The sequence below is a fragment of the Puma concolor genome, chromosome C1, assembly GCF_028749965.1.
Source record: "Puma concolor isolate L17-30 chromosome C1, mPumCon1.1.hap2, whole genome shotgun sequence".
Lineage (NCBI taxonomy): Eukaryota > Metazoa > Chordata > Mammalia > Carnivora > Felidae > Puma > Puma concolor.
Genome location: NC_141674.1, coordinates 185,101,321 through 185,122,877, shown reverse-complemented (window position 1 = coordinate 185,122,877; position 21,557 = coordinate 185,101,321). Strand labels below are relative to the sequence as shown.

Sequence of the window (21,557 nt, the reverse complement as noted above, 5' to 3'; positions counted from 1 at the left end):
AAAAACAACATTTCTTTAATAGATAACTCATCAACTTGTAATCACCAACAGTTATTCCTATCAAAAGAAATTACGAGGCACCTGGGTGGCTCAGTCAGTTGAGCACCAGACTCTTAATTTCAGCTCAGATCATGATCTCATGGTTCATGGGACCGAGCCCTACGTCGGGCTCTGTGCTGACAGCATGGAACCTGCTTGGGATTCTCTCTCTCTGCTCCTCCCTGCTGTGCACGCTCTCTCTCTCAAAATAAACAAACATTAAAAAAATTATAACTGAACCAAAAAACTAAACATGTATATCTCATCCATTATACAGTAGCTATCAGCATCATATGGTAGATGTTATTCTGTAATAGGCAACGAATCATAAAGTGAGTTCTAGCCCATGATATTATCCAATTATGAAAAATGATAATCATAAATCCTAAAATAGCACTGGGGCAATAAACTTAAAACAAAGAACTCTAAACCAAACAGCAAAATAAACAGTGAACTAAAACACTAAAAATTTATTGACCACTCTCATGGAGAGATTTAGGTTATGATGATTTTATTAGGCATTCTATTTCATAATGTCTCACCTCTTTTGGAGTCTTATGAGCTGCACAAAGAAAAATCCATTGTTCAGTTGCAGTCATCTGAGTACATGTATCTGGATGGCACTCACTCTGTTAGAAATAGTTATACTTCTTAATATGTAAAACAATGAAAAAGTCTATCATTTGGGTTACTACACTCCCATGTAAAAGTACAGAATAATTAGAAATGTTGGGTGAGTCTTTGGGAGCACCTAATGTTACAAAAACAGAAAAAATCAGTACTTTCAATAATAGCTTTAACTTAAAGAAAATATTACCTGAAGTTTGACAGCAAGTCCATTTAGTTCAAGACAGAATTGCCTAAAAATGCAAATATATAAATGAAAAGTCTTATCCATCCTCCACATTATTTTCAGAATACTAACTGTAAAAACAGAATCCCATCAGTACCATCCTTCCTTTGTCGTCACCACTGTCAACACCATCTGAATTTACATGGCATATTTTGTACAAAGGCATACAGATTAGTATGCAAAACCCAAAACTAACAACCCTAATAATGTTCAATATCAGCCTCCAGTGAGTTGATCATAATTATACACTGGAAATTGGTGGAATTTTTCTGAATTTGGAAATAGTTACCAAAATGCTTAGGAAGTATATACTTTTATTTACAAAGTCATTCTCCTAGAAATCTATTCTAATAAAATAATCAGAATTGCATACAGATAAATGTATAAAGACATTCACAGAAAATATAAAATTTTTTTGAAACATTCCAAATAATCAGCAATTGCAGAGTAGCAAAATGTTGGTATATACATAAACAAAGGATATATATTTATATTTACAGTAAGATTCCAGTTATGTAAAACATCATGTGTGTATTTATCTGAATACAAACATAAAACTAGATGTTTTAAATACCTGAATATTCTACAAACTTTGTTCTGATTACAAACAACATGTTCCTTATGAAAACCTTAAATATGATCAAATATATAATGTACAATAAGAAGATCCTTCATAATTCTACCACCTCTCCCAAAAGTTAATTATTACTTACCTACAAATTTGATTTTCTATGCAAAGATTAAACTATATTGGGACCAAATCATACACAATTTTTTATCTTGCTTTTTGGTCACTTAGTAGATTGTAGCATTTTTTCATGATACTCTTCTAAAACTGCCAAACAGAATTATAAAGCCTAGAATAATTCTTGGAACATAGTAAGTGTTCAAAATGTTTTTTAATAAGTGAAGAATAGAGGAAATTGTGTAAGATTGAGATCATCATTTTTAGACAAACTTGTTATTTTATATGAAACGACCATCAATCCTCTATGTCACTAAGATAACTTACTTTAATAGCTGTCAAAATACTGAACACATCCCCTCTAAAAATCTTACCTAATTAATCACTATTATGTTTCCCCAATAAATGAGAACAGTGTGGTTCCCTACAAATGCAAAACTAAAACCTACTTAGTTAGAAGATAAAGGAGAGTCCCAAAAGGGAAAAAACAAAAAAACCCACACATATATGAAAGAAAAGCTATAGAAGAAAGCAAATAAGGAGTCAGATTTTCAGTTCTCTGTAAATGTATTTCCTTTCCAGATCCCTCACAATAATGCAGTTCTTAGATCACTAAAATAACACTATTTCTGAATCACCACATCACCCTCTACTGCCCTGTATCTTATAGGCTGCATGCAAGTTTTCAAGTTGTTTTCCACTAAGTGGTAATAAAGACAGGTGGTGAAAAATAAGTTTCTCATCTACTTTAACTCACGTATGGCCAGCAGCAAAACTAAGCTAACTGATTTGGCAGTGTTTATGGGTACAATCTGTGGCACACAGTGCAAATCTAACAGCTTCCAGTTAATTCAATATAGGGCTAACATACAGAGTTGTGCAGCTGAAGAGACAAGCCAGAGCTGAAATCCAGCCTATGCTCTAATCTCTTAAGTCATACATAGGATTGCATCCACTCAGAAGAAGGAGCATCTCTTCCGATTACAAAGATTCCATATGGGCTAGTGGGAGATTTGAATGAAGTCCCATTAGCATCACAATATAATCAACAATATTAACCAATAAGAGCAAGTATTAAGCCTCAAATCAATTACATCAAGTACATGCAAAAACTCAAAAAGCTACTTTTGAAATTCTTCTTGGTCAACTATAAAGATATATACACTATGATGAAGACACAAAAGAATATATATGTGATATTTAATACATAAATATGAAACCAAAATAAAGTGGCTAATATTCAGGAAAAAAAAAAAACTACAAACAGCACCAGGACAAATGGAATATGCATGAGAAAGATTTTATAAGTTTTATATACTGTATATTTTATAGTCTAATTAAATATGCAGGAAAAGGTTTTCCTAGATCTGAAATTAAAATCTTATATGCTAAAATCAGACCTCACTTGTTAGGATTATGCTTGTAGTGAAAAAAAATCCCCACTTATTTTCATCATTAATCCTAACAGGTAAGTAAGTAGTTATTTTCAAAGCTGATAAAAATAAGGCAGAGGGTGCCTGGGTGGCTCAGCTGGTTAAATGTCCAACTTTGGCTCAGGTCATGATCTCATGGTTCATGAGTTCGGGCCCTGCATCAGGCTCTGTGCTGACAGTTCAGAGCCGGGAGCCTGCTTCAGATTCTGTTACTCCCTCTCTCTGTCCCTCCCCTGCTTACACTGTCTCTCTCTCTCTCTCTCTCATAAATAAATAAACAATAAAAAAAATCTTTTAATAAAAAATAAAATTAAAAAAAGCAGAGAATCTAAAGTGCTATTTTGATTTATAAGAATGGGAAAATATCTACATATTCATACCTTCAATTATCATGCACTGAGATGTATTTTTAAAAAACTATGTCAGGGGAACCCAGCTGGCTCAGTTGTTGGAGCATGTGACTCTTGATCTCAAGGTTGTGCGTTCGAGCCCCACGTTGGGTGCAGAAATTACTTAAAAATAAAATCTCTAAAAACACTAGATCAAATAGTCAAGTGATTTGTCTAAGAAACCAGCAGAGTACAAAGAAGTCTTAGCATCCTGAAATTGCTGGACTGTTATGACAAGATATTATGTCTTAGCAATGTCTATATAACAAGTCTGTAGCAAAAAAAAAAAAACCAAAAACACACCAGATCAAACTAAACCGAAAAACAGTGCCCACTCTACAATTTGTGGGACTCATCAAAAAAGTGGTCTAATTTATGCAGGGAAAGTCCTATTTCAATTTCACTTATTATTTAAAAATTAACTTAAAAAGTTACAAACCCTAATGAACATCTATCTCTAGCTACATTCTTTATATTTAACCTACCAACTCATCTCAGCTCCTGTTTACAGAGAAGCTTGCAACTTCAAGAAATAACTTAGTAACTTCAGGATTAAGCTGCCTTTATTTATTTTTTAATTTTTATTTATTTTGACAGCAAGTGTCAGCATGGCGCTTGATTCAGGGCTCGTTCTCACAAACTGCAAGATCATGACCTGAGCCAAAATCAAGAGTTGAACGCTTAACCAACTAAGCCACCCAGGCACCCCTAGGATTAAGCTGCTTTTAAAGTTAATTCTTGGGGCGCCTGGGTGGCGCAGTCGGTTAAGCGTCCGACTTCAGCCAGGTCACGATCTCGCGGTCCGTGAGTTCGAGCCCCGCGTCAGGCTCTGGGCTGATGGCTCAGAGCCTGGAGCCTGTTTCAGATTCTGTGTCTTCCTCTCTCTCTGCCCCTCCCCCGTTCATGCTCTGTCTCTCTCTGTCCCAAAAATAAATAATCGTTGAAAAAAAAAAATTTAATAAAAAAAAAAATAAAGTTAATTCTTGTTAACTAGTCATTCACTAGTCATCAATTTTCTCATTCAAAGGGCATCATCAGAAGTTCCCAAACTCCTTCAGAATTACAATTAATTTTTATTTACAATTAATTTTTATTTACCACAGTTCACAGTAGTTAATAGGCAACTCATCAGACACCAAGCTTAGACTGGAAACTTGTGTTACTTTATAGTGAAATAAACTTTATAGAGAAATAAAGTTTATCATGAGTGGAAAAATAGAAACAATGTATTTGTGGTTAAGGAATAATTTGTGTTTAAGAAAACCTATGTAGGGGCATCTGGATGGCTCAGGTGGTAAGAATGCTACCAACTTGATCTTGGGTTCATGGACTTAAGCCCCACACTGGGTATAGAGATTACTTAAAAAGGCCGGGGGGGGGGGGCGCCTGGGTGGCACAGTCGGTTAAGCGTCCGACTTCAGCCAGGTCACGATCTCGCGGTCCGTGAGTTCGAGCCCCACGTCGGGCTCTGGGCTGATGGCTCGGAGCCTGGAGCCTGTTTCCGATTCTGTGTCTCCCTCTCTCTCTCTGCCCCTCCCCTGTTCATGCTCTGTCTCTCTCTGTCCCAAAAATAAATAAACGTTGAAAAAAAAAAAATAAAAAAAAAAAAAGGCTGGGGGCGGAGGGGGGGCGGGGTGCCTGGGTGGCTCAGTTGGTTAAGCATACGACTTCAGCTCAGGTCATGATCTTATGGTTCGGGAGTTCGAGCCCCACATCAGGTTCCATGCTGACAGTGTGGAACCTACTGGGGATTCTCTCTCTCCGCCCCCCCCACAATCTCTCTCTCTCTCTCTCTCTCTCTCTCTCAAAAATAGTTTTTCATGGGCACCTGGGTGGCTCAGTCAGTTAAGCATCTGACTTCAGCTCAGGTCATGATCTCACAGCTCGTGAGTTCGAGCCTCACATCAGACTCTGCTGACAGCTCAGAGCCCGGAGCCTGATTTGGATTCTGTCTCCCTTTCTCTTTTCCCCACCTCCCACTTGCACTCTGTCTCTGTCTCTCAAAAATAAATAAATGTTAAAAAAAATTTTTTTAAATAGTTTTTCCAAAAAAAAAAAAAAGAAAAATTGTGTAAAAAGATAATAATGCCCAAATCCATAAATTAGAAAAAAAATCAGTGAATAACAAAGTTGAAAACTTTATAATACCAAAAACACAAAAACTTTAGAATTCAGCTTTTTAGTCTGCAATTACATAATGATTTTATTTATGATTCATAATCATCAGCATTAAAGGTTATTTTTACTAATAAAAATACTACTACTATTTTGATATATTATAAAGACTTACCTTAAATGTTCATATTTCCATACACCTTCATCTTGGCCTTCAGGTGGTTCAAGAATTTTGTCAATATTGGAACAATCTGCTCTTATGTTCTGCTGAATATACTATAATAAAAAAAGTTCTCATAATTAATTAACATACTATAGTACATGGTAAATCTTAAAATATATTTAATTTTTGAGTCCATGATTGCTCCTATGCTTCAACTTTTTTAGGTTATACACATAACAGGAAATCAAGTAATTCAGAAGATAGGAGGTAACCCTTACCTTCTCCAACTCAACTCCTTTGGGATAAGATATATCACATAAATGCAGATATGGTACTTACCAGGATTGGATGTGGGATCAAAAGTGAAACTATGATTTTCACAAGGACATAAAATGTAAACCATATAACTGTGGTACATAATGCACGATTCTACTAATATGCATTATCTAGAATAGCACATCTATGGAGACAAAAAATAGTTGTTCAGGACTGGAGAAAGAAGGGGAGACAGAGGAGAATGGAGATAACTGCTAATGTGAATGAGGTTTCTTTTGGTGGGGAGTGAAGATGTTCTAAAATTAAACTGTGGTGATAGTGTAGAACCCCGTGAATATACTAAAAACCATGAATGTTTATTTTAAATGGGTGATTTTAGGGTATGTGGTATCCAATAAAGTGTTTAAAAAACAAAAAATGACTAGCAGAAAAGGTAAGTTAAAAAAAAGGCATGGACATTCACTTTTAAAATTAAATAAAAATTTCAGATCTTTTTAATGTTTCATGCAATCTATGATTTAAATAATCTAAAATTTGAACAGGCTAAATAAGACTAAGATACCTAATTACAGAAATAACTACGAGGCCTTGTTATGCCAATGTATTTTGCCTATTTTCAGGCAACCTTTCTTTAAAAATTACTCTGTCAAAAGCTTGCTCAAAAGATTTTAATGATTCTCTAATGCCTGTTTAAACTATTCTCCCTGGTTTTCTGACCCCATCTCAAGTTCCAAAGTTCTGCATGAAATTGATTCTCACAAATAGAACCAAATTCTTTACCTTTTCCACCGGCCACCTCAAATTCCATGCAATTCTTTCCAAATTCCCTTTCCCCCAACACACTCGTCTTTGCTTTTATTCAATATATAGCATTTATTTATTTTTTAATATCTCCTTCAAAAAACAGAGACTCGGTTTTGTTTTAAATTTTAGTATTAGGACCTGGCACATAGGAGGTTTTTAACAAATTCTCACTGTCTTTTCCTAAACTACATTACTTGAAGTCAAGGATAAAGATACTACTTACCTGAAATGTTAAAACCATGGGGGATTAGGGTTGAAAAAATTTACCAAAAATGGGGTGGAGACTGATTCTTTAGTATTCTCTGGTGATCCCCAAAAGAGTTTGGTAGTTAGGCACACAAAAATATATTCTATGCAATACAGCTGGCTCATAATGAATACTAAGTCTTTAACCACATGTTTAGTAACTGAATTTACTCAATTTTATTCAATTTTTTATAACTAGAGGTACAAGTTGTCAATCTTCAGGGAATCTAGGTTTTATTAATGATAATACATGTAAACAATTAAGAAAACAGGGGCACCTAGGGGGGTGACTGGGTGGCTCAGTCAGCTAAGTGTCCAACTTTGCTCAGGTCATGATCTCACAGCTTGTGAGTTCAAATCCTGCGACAGGCTGTGCTGACAGCTCAGAGCCTGGAGCCTGCTTCAGATTCTGTCTCTGTCTCTCTCTGCCCCTCCCCTACTCACCAGTGTTTCTCTCTAATATAAAGAAACATTTAAAAATTAAAAAAAAAAGAGAGAGAGAGAGAGAGAACGGGGCGCCTGGGTGGTTCAGTCAGTTGAGTGTCCAGCTCTTGATTTTGGCTCAGATCATGATCTCGTGGTTTGTGGGGTGACACGGATCCTGCTTGTGATTCTCTCTTCTCCCTCTCGCTCTCTGCCCCTCCCCCTTCCATGTCTGTGTACACGTTCTCCATTTCTCTCAAAAATAAATAAAACTTAATAAAAAAGAGAGAGAACAGAAGAAATCCTTAACTCTGAAAGAAAGCAAAAATGTGAGTCCTCCATACTTTTATGGAAAGAGAGACAGCTATCATCTAAAATGAGCTAAGAAAGGGGCACCTGGGTGGCTCAGTAGGTTAAGCATCTGACTTTGGCTCAGGTCATGATCTCGCAGTTTGTGAGTTTGAGCCCCAAGTCGGGCTCTGTGCTGACAGCTCAGAGCCTGGAGCCTGCTTCACATTCTGTGTCTCCCTCTCTCTCTGCCTCTCCCCCAATCACACTCTGTCTCTCTCTCCTTCTAAAATAAACATTAAAAAAATTTTTTTTTTAATGAGCTAAGAAAAGTAAATGTCCTAGTAGCAGATGGGTGGCTCAGTCAGTTAAGTGTCTGACTCTTGATTTTGGCTCAGGTCATGATCTCACGGTTCAGGGGACTGAGCCCTGCATTATGCTCTATGCTGACAATGCAGAGCCTGCTTGGGATTCTCTCTCCCCCTCTCTCTGCCCCTTCCTCACCTGCACTTGCTCATGCTCTCTCTCTCTCTCTCTCAATAGGAATATTAAAAAAAAAAAAAAGAAGAAGAAAAGAAAGAAAATACCTAAGAATAAACCTAACCAAAGATGTAAAAGATCTCTATGCTGGAAACTACAGAAAGTTTATGAAGGAAATTGATGAAGGTACAAAGAAATGGAAAAACATTCCATGCTCATGGATTGGAAGAATAAATATTGTTAAAAAGTCAATACTACCCAAAGAAATCTACATATTCAATGCAATCCCAATCAAAATTGCACCAGCATTCTTCTCATAGCTAGAACAAATAATCCTAAAATTTGTATGGAACCACAAAAGACCCCGCATAGCCAAAGTAATATTGAAGAAGAAAAACAAAACGTGAGACATCACAATCCCAGACTTTAGCCTCTACTACAAAGCTGTAATCATCAAGACAGTATGGTATTGGCACAAAAACAGACACATAAACCAATGGAATATAGACCCCAGAATTGGACCCACAAAAGTATGGCCAACTAAGCTTTGACAAAGCAGGAAAGAGTATCCAGTGGAAAAAAAGACAGTCTCTTTAACAAATGGTGCTGGGAGAACTGCACAGCAACATGCAGAAGAATGAAACTAGACTACTTTCTTACACCATTCACAAAAATAAACTCAAAATGGATGAAGGACCTGAATGTGAGACAGGAAACTATCAAAACCCTAGAGGAGAAAGCAGGAAAAAAACCTCTTTGACCTCAGCCACAGCAATTTCTTACTTGACGCACCTCCAAAGGCAAGGGAATTAAAAGCAAAAATGAACTACTGGGACCTCATCAGGATCAAAAGCTTCTGCACTGCAAAGGAAAACAATCAACAAAACTAAAAGGCAACTGTCAGAATGGGAAAAGATATTTGCAAATGACTATCAGATAAAGGGCTAGTATCCAAAATCTACAAAGAACTCACCAAACTCCACACCCGAAAAACAAATAATCCAGTGAAGAAATGGGCAGAAGACATGAATAGACACTTTTCCAAAGAAGACATCCAGATGGCCAACTGACACATGAAAAAATGCTCAATGTCACTCATCATCAGGGAAATACAAATCAAAACTACAATGAGATATCACCTCACACCGGTCAGAGTGGCTAAAATGAACAAATCAGGAGACCATAGATGTTGGCGAGGATGTGAAGAAACGGAAACCCTCTTACACTGCTGGTGGGAATGCAAACTGGTATAGCTGCTCTTGAAAATAGTGTGGAGCTTCCTCAAAAAATTAAAAATAGATCTCCCCTATGACCCAGCAATAGCACTGCTAGGAATTTACCCAAGGGATACAGGAATGCTGATGTATAGGGGCACATGTACCCCAATGTTTACAACAGCACTTTTAACAATAGCCAAATTATGGAAAGAGCCTAAATGTCCATCAACTGATAAATGGATAAAGAAGATGTGGTTTTTATATACAATGGAATACTACTTGGCAATGAGTAAGAATGAAATCTGGCCATTTGCAGCAACATGGATGGAACTGGAGGATATTATGCTAAGTGAAATAAGCCAGGCAGAGAAAGACAGATACCATATGTTTTCACTCATATGTGGATCTTGAGAAACGTTAACAGAAGACCATGGGGGAGGGGAAGGGGAAAAAAAAAGTTACAGAGAGGGAGGGAGGCAAACCATAAGAAACTCTTAAGGACTGAGAACAAACCAAGGGTAGATGGGGAGTGGGGGAGAGGGAAAAGTGGGTGATGGGCAGGGAGGAGGGCACTTGTTGGGATGAGCACTAGGTATTATATGGAAACCAATTTGACAATAAATTTAAAAAAAAAGAGATTTTAAACCAAAAAAATAATTAATTAATTAAATTAAAAAAAAGAAAAGAAAAAGAAATGTTCTAATCCTCCCTAAATATAATGTTTACCTTATGGAAATTTTTATATTGTTTCTGAGTTATTAGTACTATTAGCAATTTCTGTTCATTCTGAAAAATTATTTTTATCATTCTCAAAACATCTGAAAACTAAAGATTTACAACTGTAATGTTTCTCTATCCTGTCCCTGTCACACATAATGTGGTATAAATCTAAACTTGGATTAATTTTTTCAAGTGCATCACAAGATACACAAATATGAAATGGGGAAAAAAAAGCAAGAACTGGCCCTATCATGAAAAGCTGTAATATTCTTAAGTACATTTTCAACATTATCTTTATTATATTACTTATTTAGTAATTCAGTTAAATGGAAAAGTAGTACCATTACTACACAAAACTTTTGCTGCTGAATTTTAACGCTGAGAGAGGTTTTGAAGCTGAGTAAGTTATACAACTATTATTTAAGAAACTAGCTTTGTACTCTTTAAGAAATTCTAGGGGCGCCTGGGTGGCGCAGTCGGTTAAGCGTCCGACTTCAGCCAGGTCACGATCTCGCGGTCCGTGAGTTCGAGCCCCGCGTCGGGCTCTGGGCTGATGGCTCGGAGCCTGGAGCCTGTTTCCGATTCTGTGTCTCCCTCTCTCTCTGCCCCTCCCCCGTTCATGCTCTGTCTCTCTCTGTCCCAAAAATAAATACACGTTGAAAAACAAAAAATTAAAAAAAAAAAAAAAAAAAAAAAAAATTCTACCAAAAAAAAAAAATCCAGAAAACAACCACACAAGAGTGTTCTTTATGCTTCCAAGAACTTTAAAATCCTAAAATCCTAACTTACCACCACCATTTCTTGAAAAGAATTTTTTCAGGTAGCTTCTAAAGGTATTACCACTTCTACTTCATACTGTCACCTGATCAAGCTCACTAGCATTTCAGAAGCTCTCAGTATATACTTACTTCCCAGGCCTTTCAAGTCTCCTCAGTACAGGAATATACTATACCATACTTCTGGACTAAGTTTAAAAAAAAAAAAGGGGGGGGCATAAAATTCTTCCTTCTGTTATGAAAAGGGCACAAACATATCCTTCCAGTGATTTATTCCCGTGGACTGTAATTATTAAGAATTACAATGATCTAGTATGGTGTTTTACAGAAGATTTTTCCTAAAGCAGTTTTTAGAAATCATTTGGGAACAGTAAAATACCATTCAAAAGCATTTTATTGCTTCCAGTTCTAGGTAAGATGGAGTAAACACACATCAACTTTTCTCTCCCACCATACACAATTATAAAATCTGGACAGAATGCATGGTATAGCAATTTGAGATCTTTGAAGAACACATATCAAAAAGAAGACCTGGAAAGAACACCAGATTCAAAGTATCACTGAACTCGCAGTGAAGTTGTGATGTTTCTTTTCCCCTCTGGTATCCCCTGGCCTAAACTCAATATAGGATGCAACCCAAAAATGAGCTCTGTTGGTGCTAAAAGATCCAGGAGAAACTACATAGTTCTGGCTCAAGGAGTGGAAAATGGTACTCCTAAAAGCTCAAAAAGAATGAAAGAAAGCTGCTGGCTTTTTGCCCTCTGCTTTTTCTCCACTTTCATAGCCTATGCCTAAGACAATTCCACAATGGCAGCAAAAGCAGCTGGCAACAGAAAAATTCAAGAGACAAAATTCTCAGGAAGAGAAATCGTCCTCTCCATTTGGTGGTGGATCAAACCCTTTTTCTTTTTCTCTCTTTGTCTTCCCACAACTGCAGCACAATTCTAGTAAGTGGTTTCTGGTTGGAAGATCAAAAAGGTGGGCCCCAGGGAACCAGAATGTATCAGAGAGACATTAAAGAGAGCAAAATTCAGAAATGTGACCCCATAAGGTGTTTATGAACTCCTGAGCTCAATCCTAATCTGCGCATGCGCACATACATTGATCTGATCATAATTAGCATATGACAGACTTTGAGAAATGAACTAACAGATATACCTCCACCCAGGCTGACCACAGATTGGTACACACAGAACAGATTCAAGGAGGAGTACAAAGATTTGAAATCTGAACAAACACTGGAACCTCGGTCAGGTTGGAACTGGCAACCTGTATCTAACGAGGTCAGATACCTGCTAAAACAAAAATAACATTCTCCGTGGGATTAAATAAGACCAAAGTCTCAACATAATATTCAAAATGTCCAGAATACAATCCAAAATTACTTGGTATACAAAGAAAATGTGAAAATCTCAATTCAAGAAGATGAGTGAACTGGGGGAAGGGAGTAGTGGAAAGTTGTTATTGTTTAATGGACACAGAGTTTCAGCTGTTAAAGATAAAAAAGTTCTGCAGATAGAGGCTATAATGATTCACAATAATGTGAATGTATTTAATGCCACAGAGCTACACACTTAAAGGGCCCCTTTATAGTGTAAGCTATACACTTAAGCTGGTTCAATCGGTAGATCTCAGGGTCATGAATTCGAGCCCCACGCTGGGGGCAAAAATATAAATAAAATAAATAAATTTTTTTAAAAAGTACACTTAAAAATGGCAAAATGGTAAATATATTTACCACAATAGAGAAAAGCAGAGTGAACAACAAATAAAAACCTCAAAGAAATCCATGCTTACACACATAATGAAGCTGCCAAAAACTAAAGATAAGCCAGTGAAAAAAGACACATGACCTACAAAATATTTTAAAAACTGCCACTTTCTCATCAGAAACCACAGACAGAAGGAACTGACACAACATGTTCAAAGTGCTGAAAGAAAGAACTATCAACCCAGAATTCTATATCTAACAAAAATACCCTTCAGGAATGAAAATAAAGACATTTTCTTTTTTTTTTTTTTTTTTTTAACGTTTATTTACTTTTGAGACAGAGAGAGACGGAGGATGAACGGGGGAGGGTCAGAGAGAGAGAGGGAGACACAGAATCCGAAACAGGCTCCAGGCTCTGAGCTGCCAGCACAGAGCCCGACGCGGGGCTCGAACTCACGCACTGCAAGATCATGACCTGAGCCGAAGTCGGACGCTTAACCGACTGAGCCACCCAGGCGCCCCAAAGACATTTTCAGATGAAAGAAAACAAAAGATAATTTCTAGCCAGCAGGTCACTCTAAAAGAACTGCTAAAGGAAGTTCTCTAGACAGAAGGGGGAAAATATAACACCAGAAGAAAACTTAGAATCAAGAAAAACAGAAATTATAAATGTCTGGGTATAATTATAATAGGCCATTCTCCTCTTGAGTTCTTTGAAATATGTTTTGGCAGATGACAGCAAAAATATAACATTGACTAATGGGGTTTCCAATGTATATAAATGTAATATTGACAGGAAAAGCATAAAGGGATAATGGGATCCATAGGATGATAGTTTCTACATTATATATTTCAAATATATTATACAGAGGCACCTGGGTGGCTCAGTTGGTTGGGTGTCTGACTTGTGATCTTGTGGTCAAGGGACCAAGCCCTGCAGCAGACTCTGTGCTGAGCATGGAGCCTGCCTGGGATTCTCTCTCCCCCCTCTCTCAAAATAAATAAACTTAAAAAAATATATTACATAAAGAGACAGACAAAATTAGAATTCAAATAGAACACTAAAAATGTTCAAGCTGTAAAAAGGCAGAAAAGAGGAAACGAACAACAACAAAAAACCCAGAGGGAACAACCTAGATGGTAGACCTAAATGTAAACATATCTACCAGTAACTAAATTATATATTAAATGGCCTAAATACACCCATTAAAAGACACACACTATCACACACACACAAAAAAAAAAAAAAAACAAGAAAAGATAACCCAACTATACACCGTCTACAAGAAACTTACTTCAAATATAGGTAGATTAAAAGTAAAAGGATGGAAAAAGATATACCATACAAACATCAATCAAGAGGAAGCTGCAAGGAATGAAAGGTGGTTCAGTATTAATAAAAAAAACAGGGTGTCTGGCAGGCTCAGTTGGGAAGCATGTTGAACTCAACACTCCCCAATTTCAAAACTTACTACAAAGCTATAGTAATCAAAACAATGTAGTATTGGTATAAGGATAGACATACAGACCAATGGAACTGAATGAGCCCAAAGAAATAATCCTTACATAGTCAAATAATTTTTGACAAGTGTGCCAAGACCATTCAATGAGGATAGCCATTTAAACCATTTTTAAGTGTATAGTTCAGTGGCATTAATTACATTCACAATGTTGTGCAACCAAAGAAAAGACCCAATGGCTTCAGTGGTGAATTTTACCAAACATTTCAAGAATACCAATCCTGGGATGCCTGGATAGCTCAGTCGGTTAAGTATCCAACTTCTGCTCAGGTCATGATCTCATGGTTCATGAGTTTGAGGCTCACGTCGGGCTCTCTGCTGTCAGCAGAGCCTGCTTCAGATCCTCTGTCCCCCTCCCTCCCTGCCCCTCCCCTGCTTGCACTCTCTCCTTCTCTCTAAAAATAAAAATAGATTAAAAAATAATAACAAAAAAAATAAAGAACACCAATCCTCTTCAAACTCTTCTAAAAAATCAAAGAGGAGGGAATACTTCCTAACTCATTCTATGATGTCAGCATTGCCTGACACCAAAGTCAAACAAAGACACGTGAGGAAAACTAGAAACCAATATCCCTTATGAATACTGACACAAAAAATCCTGGCAAGCCAAATTCAACAGCTAATCAAGAGAATTATAGATCATTATCAAGGGGGATTTATTTCTAGAATGCAAGGATGGTTCAAGATACAAAAACTGATATATATGCCTCATTAACAAAATGAAGGGGGAAAAAAATCACATGTTCATCTGAATTGGTATATTTGACAAAATTCAACACCTTTTTAGGTCAAAAACAGTCAACAAACTACAAACAGAAGGAAACCAGTAACATAATAACTCAACATAATCAAGGTCACGTATGAACAACCCAGAGTGCACCTCATACTCAATGTGAAAAACTGAAAGCTTTCCTCTTAAGATCAAGAACAAGATGCCCACTTTTGCCACTTCTATTCAAAGGAGTATTAGCAGTTTTGGCCAGAGCAATTAGGTAAGAAAAAGAAATAAAAGGCAACCAGATTAGAAAGGAAGAAGTCAAATTGTTTACAGATGACATGTTCTCAATATGTACTTAAAGATTACACACACACACACACAAAAAGTTCCAACTAATAAATTCAACAAAGTAGCAGCACACAACCTCTACTTTTAAAGGGAGATGGCTCAGGTCATGATCTCACAGTTCAAGCCCCACACTGGGTTCCATGCTGACAGTGCAGAGCCTGCTTGGGATTCTCTCTCTCACTCTCTTACCCCTCCCTGGCTCACTCTTTCTGTCTCTCAAAAATAAATAATAAACTTAAAAAAAAAAATTTAAGGGAGAAATATCCATACACTTTTCCTGTAATTTTTCCCAATTTCCAGGCATAGAACTCTAGGTTTATATTTCTGTGTCTTCCACAAGGCCTGTCTCATTGCCCAATAAATATTTGCTGATTGAACAATACATTCTTTAAAGGCAATGAACAAATAAAGCCATTCATTCATGAATACTCTTCCATTTCCTGTGCTAAATATTATACTGAGTCCATTCAAAAGGTTTTTAGTATTTCTGTTAATATCATGAATTGGTTTTTATGCTCAAAGAATTCAACTGTATTCCTGTTTGATTTCCCAGAATCTTCAAATAACACAATAAATCCAAACAGCTTCTACTTCTATTATCTCACTATCAAGATAAAGCCAAGCCTCTCTTTATTACATATTTTTCCTTTAAATATGTTAGTTAACCAGGGCCCCTGGGTGGCTCAGTTGGTTAAGCGTCTGACTCTTCACTTATACTTGACTCTTGACTTCGGCTCAGGTCACAATTTCACTTTGAGTTGTGAGTTTGAGCTTTACATCAGGCTCTGTGCTGACAGTGTGGAGCCTGCTTGGGATTCTCTCTCTACCCCCCTCTCTGCCCCTCCCTTGCTGGCACACGTGCTCTCTCCCAAAATAAATAAATAAACTTAAGAAAAAATGTTAGTTAACCAATGCCAAACCCAACTTACTAGTCCAATTGGTTAGTTAACCAATTCCTAGTCCAATTTTACTCATCTTTTTGTTAACCTCTTAATGCAACTTTTAATAACTGGCTATAGCAAGTATTTCTTTCCTAGATTCTAGATTTTACTCATTTTGGAAGAACTATTACATTTTTTTTTAAACCCAATGTAGGGTGATTCTCAATAAGAACGTTTAAGAATCCCCTGAGGGGCTTTTCAACCTACACAAGTTACAGAAGTCCATCTCCTTGATAATCACTGCCTTAGTGAACTACTTAATAGTGGCAATAACCTAAAAGGAGGCATCTTAGCCCTCAAATGTATTAGAGAGCACAAACATTAAGAGCTAATGGCAACTAAAATTTAAATGTAAATTTAGGGGCGCCTGGGTGGCTCAGTCTGTTAAGCATCCAACTTGTGATTTCGGCTCAGGTCGTGATCTCACAGTCGGGCTCTGCACTGACAGCATCAAGCCTGCTTGGGGTTCGTTCGTTCTCTCTCTCTCTCTCCCCCCAGCTCTCTGCCCCTCTCCTACTTGCACTTACACTCTCTCTCAAAATAAACTTCAAAATAATTTTTAAAAATGTAAGTTTAGATACATGTTCTCAAGTTTCAGTAACCACGTATGCTCTTTCTTCCTACTTAATCATGTTATTCTAATTTAGCATTCAATTAACTTTGAATTAAATTCACTCTAAAGTAAAATTTGGTACCCCAATTTGGCACATATTAATAGATATTAAAATGTACTTAAGCTTCAGTATAGCTTACTATGCCATCTTAAAACAAAATGACTGATAAAAATTTTAAATAGGCATCCTGTTATTTCCATGGATTCTGACTTATGCTAAAAGACATAGGAATATTTAACTACTCCAAGGGAGGCAAAATGCTCAGGTTACTGGAGTTGCAAAAAACTATTGTTATTACCTGCTGAACAGCTAGTGTACTGTCCATTTCATCAAAGGATTCATCAGGCCAATTATAGAAATCCTATAAAAAAAAATTCATGGTTAAAGCACATACAAAGTTACAAAGAGGCAACATTATTTTCATTAACTTTAATTCTTAATAAAGTTATATTGGAGAAGAAAGCTCTCATACTATAAACAACATGATTATCAGTGAGTAAGTCAAAGGAACTTTAAAATGAACACCAAGATTTTATTTAACTGAACTACAAGTTAAAATTTTCAACCATAAATCCCTAAACTGTTCATGGATTACCTAAGGAGATAAATCTATCACTTTTTTGTTTATGGCGGTTAAATATCTCTCAAAAAGTTAAGTTGAAACAAAATCTCCAAGCACTGATTCAGTTTTTACCTAAAGAGAATAGTTTGTGACGGTGGTGGCAGTGGTGGTGGTGCTAGTAGTAGTTATTATCCACAAGTACTATTTTAGACAGACATTATAAATTATTATTCCAATTCCAAATGGTGTTTTAAATTTCTAAATCAAAATATGAGCTCCGCTAAAAAGTAGTCAACCAGTCTTCATTAAGGGCAATTGGTACTTTTGTGGATCACCTTATACCAGTTCTGAAATTCTCTATAAATAGTCCAGTTCACAGACATTCCCCTAAGTATTTAAGAATCTTCCCATCTGACTGATTTTTTTCAGCAAAGTCTACCTATGTATCCTTAGCAGGCAGCACAACATATAGTAGTTGCTTGATAAATGACTCTGGGGTAAAACTGAGGGAAACAGGAGTAGTGAACCAGTGATATATAACCCTGTATCAATCAACATGGGTAAGTCTCCAAACACTTTAAGCAAAAGCTGGAGCAAATGACAAATTCAGTGTATGATACCACATGAATAAAAATTCAGGAAAGTGCAAAGCATAATTCTGGAGACAATGCATACATAGTAAAAGTATGCAGCAAAGCAATGATAATCACTATCATTTGGTTGGAAGAAGTGAGTAGAAGACAGAAGAATGTGATAAAGAGGGATTTATCTATATTAGTAACGTCTTAGTTATGAGAGTAGATGATAGGTATACCTTAAGTGTCTTAAACTTTTCACATTTTTCTATAGTTGCCCTATATGAATGAAAATGAACTAACTTATTTTAATATGTCAGGAGGGGCACCTGGGTAGCTCAGTCAATTATGCATTCCACTCTTGATTTGGGGCCAGGTCATGATCCCATGGTTCCTGAAATTGAGCCCTTTGCTGAGCTCTGCGCTCATAGCTCAGAACCTGCTTGGGATTCTCTCTCTTCCTCTGTCTCTCTCTCTCTGCCCCTCCTCTGCTTGAGTTCACTTGCTCTTTCTCTCATATTATTTAATGTTATTTAATATGCTCTCATGTTGGGGCGCCTGGGTGGCGCAGTCGGTTAAGCGTCCGACTTCAGCCAGGTCACGATCTCGCGGTCCGTGAGTTCGAGCCCCGCGTCAGGCTCTGGGCTGATGGCTCAGAGCCTGGAGCCTGTTTCCGATTCTGTGTCTCCCTCTCTCTCTGCCCCTCCCCCGTTCATGCTCTGTCTCTCTCTATCCCAAAAATAAATAAACGTTGAAAAAAAAAATTAAAAAAAAAATAATAATAATATGCTCTCATGTTATTTAATAGGTAGATCAAGAAATAAAAATTTCTAGAAATTGTTCCACGATGTTTTTTTCCTAGATAGCATGTAGTTTTTTAAATTCTTTCTATGCAATTTATACTGAAAATGTTTTCCATCAATATGCTTTGACTATTCTTCCCTTTAAAAAAATTAAGGTAGTTTGTAAAATATTTTGTTTTAAAAATATTAAAACACACATATAGGAATATACAGAAAAGATATAAAAGTGTTAGCTGGTAACCAAATGTTTTGTCTCATCATAACTGTCATATGCTTTAAACACTTACAAAAGGAACCAAAAATTGGCTTAATGAACATTCTCATGCATTTCATGAAATAAACATTTACTGAAAACCAACCATGTGCCTATATCCCAATCTAACCAATTAAAAAAAAATAGGAAAAAAATAACTAGAAAGACACCTCACCTACTCTATTATAGTCCTAAATAAGTAATTTAGAATAGATCTATTTCACTGAAGGAAATCAATGTGACAGATAAGAAATAGGAAAGAATGCTGCTTAAGCAGTCTTCTTTTTCTAATCCTTACCTCTTCTGTGACATTTTATTTAACAACCTTGATCTATGACAATGTGGGGGAAAAAAGCAAAGGAGAATTCTTATATGTTACTTACTCATAACATAGAAAACAGATGTTACAATATTAACTTAAAATATATTCTTTCTAACCTTTCAAAATTAAGAACTGAGTAAATAAAAATGGATGGCGTTTCTCAGAATGTGAGAACACGAGTCCACCTCAATATAAAAATATAAAAGCTGATCACTTAAGAGAAGAATCAGAAACAATGTTCCTACAGAATAAGAGGTAAAAGTTTCTGAGAAAAAGAGCATTTATAAAGAAAGTCTGGAAAAAGTAAAAAGCAACCATATATAATATTGGGGTGCTGGGTGGCTCAGTCGGTTAAGCGTCTGGCTTCAGCTCAGGTCATGATCTCACAGTTCATGAGTTTGAACCCCAAGTCAGGCTCTGTGCTGACAGCTGACAGCCTGGAGCCCACTGGATTCTGTGTCTCCCTCTCTCTGCTCCTCTCCCCCACCCCTCTTTTATGCGCTCGCTCGCTCGCTCTCTCAAAAATAAACACTAAAAAAATAATTAAAGAAACCGTATACAATATGTAAAAAAACAATATGACATGTCCACAAAACTGCCAAAAGTAACTGACAGCTAAATGTGACTCTATAGTAAGACTTTTAAACTAAACTCTCCAAAATTCTGTACTAAAAGCAACTTGATGAATAAACAAGGTCACCAATGAGCCAGAGACTATGTAACCTTGAGCAAATGCAGTCAATTCTCTGGGCTTCAGTTTCCCTGTCTGTAACATGGATCTGGGAAGTGTCTGGATATAAAAGATACTTTGAAAGGACTTCCTTCCCAAAATTCTGTGCAGTATATTAAAATATTTTCTCTGGCATATGGTCAGAGCTCCATGTTTTTTTCCAGTTTGTTTTCCCCACTTATATCACTTTTTCTTTAAAATTACATTTTAACACATCTCTTCTGACTTTAGAGCACCTATTCAACAGCTGGTGGATTAAGCACATCAAATCTAAATGTCTATTTGAATATTTTCTTAGAATGTGAGGCATCCGCCTTTTGAAAATCCCCCAGAACCAATACCTAAAGGAACACAAACTCACCCCAGATACTGCCTACTAAAAGTTGATAAAACTATTATCAGTTTATTCCCAAACTATGCCTCACACGTAATAACAAGGAATGACATCTAACAAGAGCAACCTGATGATGAAACTTGTTGGGCCAGAGAAAAGCTGCAGCGAGAAATGGTCAAAGGCAAACCGCAGAAGGATAATCGCCACCAGGATCCAGCTAGACAAGCTGGCAGGCAGAAGCCGGGCAGGCACGTCACAAGCCAGGTAGGAACCGGAAGCCAGAACAAGGTTGGCTGTTTACACCCCCTCCCGCCGTGGCGGCACCGACCCTCCCAAAACCCCAGGGTCTCCACCTGGCCGGCCGCGCCCCTCGGACGATAGTCAGAATTCAGGGGAGAGACGAGAACAAGTAGTCGCTGCCGACGGGCTCGCACACCGGAGTCCCGGCGGTCACCGCCCGAGACTCGCACCGCCCGAGACTCGCACCCAGCCCCTCAGGCCCACCCTCAAGTCAGGGCTCGGCAGGCCTCGCGAGCGGCCGCCGCCTCAGCTAGACCCAGGGGTTGCGGCTCCGGAAGAGCAGGCCGGGCACGGGTGCCCCCTGCCCGCCAGTTTACCGCCCCGGCCCAGTCTTCTTTCGGGGGTGGCCAGCTTCCAGGTGCGGCGCGGCTCGCCACCGAGAGTGCCCACGCAGAAAAGGTGCAGAGATGGTACCTGCGCCTTGGTGCCCGGCCTGTTCCGCCTCAGCACTGCCGTCCCCTCCGCCATGACCATAGTGCCAAAGTCTAGGCGGCTGGAGTCGGTACCCGGATGTAAGGGAAGGCTGCCTGCGCCGGGGCGGGCGGGGGGAGTCGGGGGGCGGGACGGGGTGGAGCGGAGCTCTGGGTCCGGGCGCCAGGGAGGGGCGGCAACTGAAGGATCAGCCGTGGCCCGCGCGGAGCAGGGTGGGAGGACGGAAAAGAGTACCGGAAAGGAACAGCTGGCGGAGGGAGGGACACGAGAGAAGGAACAGCCGACGACTCACAAGTCGCGGCGTGGAGGAAGGGACAAACATGGCAGCGAGGACGAGGACTGGCTTTGGGAAAGTCCGCAGGCCCCCACCGAAGCCCGCTTCGGAGTGAGCAAGAGCGTAACACATTGCTGCATCTCCCTGGGTTTAGGTTAGTTACACTCAACGGATAGAGCTTGCACAATGGTGACCGTTTCAGTAAACCTTTGT

General features: G+C 38.0%; 1 protein-coding gene across 1 annotated transcript in view; it reads right to left on the bottom strand.

Moving 5' to 3' along the window:
* MOB4 (MOB family member 4, phocein) overlaps positions 1 to 21,203 on the bottom strand; it is a 30,009-nt gene extending 8,806 nt beyond the window's left edge. The window contains exons 1-5 of the mRNA XM_025935271.2: positions 21,053 to 21,203; positions 17,058 to 17,120; positions 5,690 to 5,790; positions 857 to 899; positions 582 to 668 (exon numbers count right to left, since the gene is read on the bottom strand). Coding sequence (XP_025791056.1) covers positions 582 to 668; positions 857 to 899; positions 5,690 to 5,790; positions 17,058 to 17,120; positions 21,053 to 21,112 — 354 coding nt within the window. The 5' untranslated portion in view covers positions 21,113 to 21,203. The remainder of the gene's footprint in view (positions 1 to 581; positions 669 to 856; positions 900 to 5,689; positions 5,791 to 17,057; positions 17,121 to 21,052) is intronic.
* Positions 21,204 to 21,557: the final 354 nt, after the last annotated feature.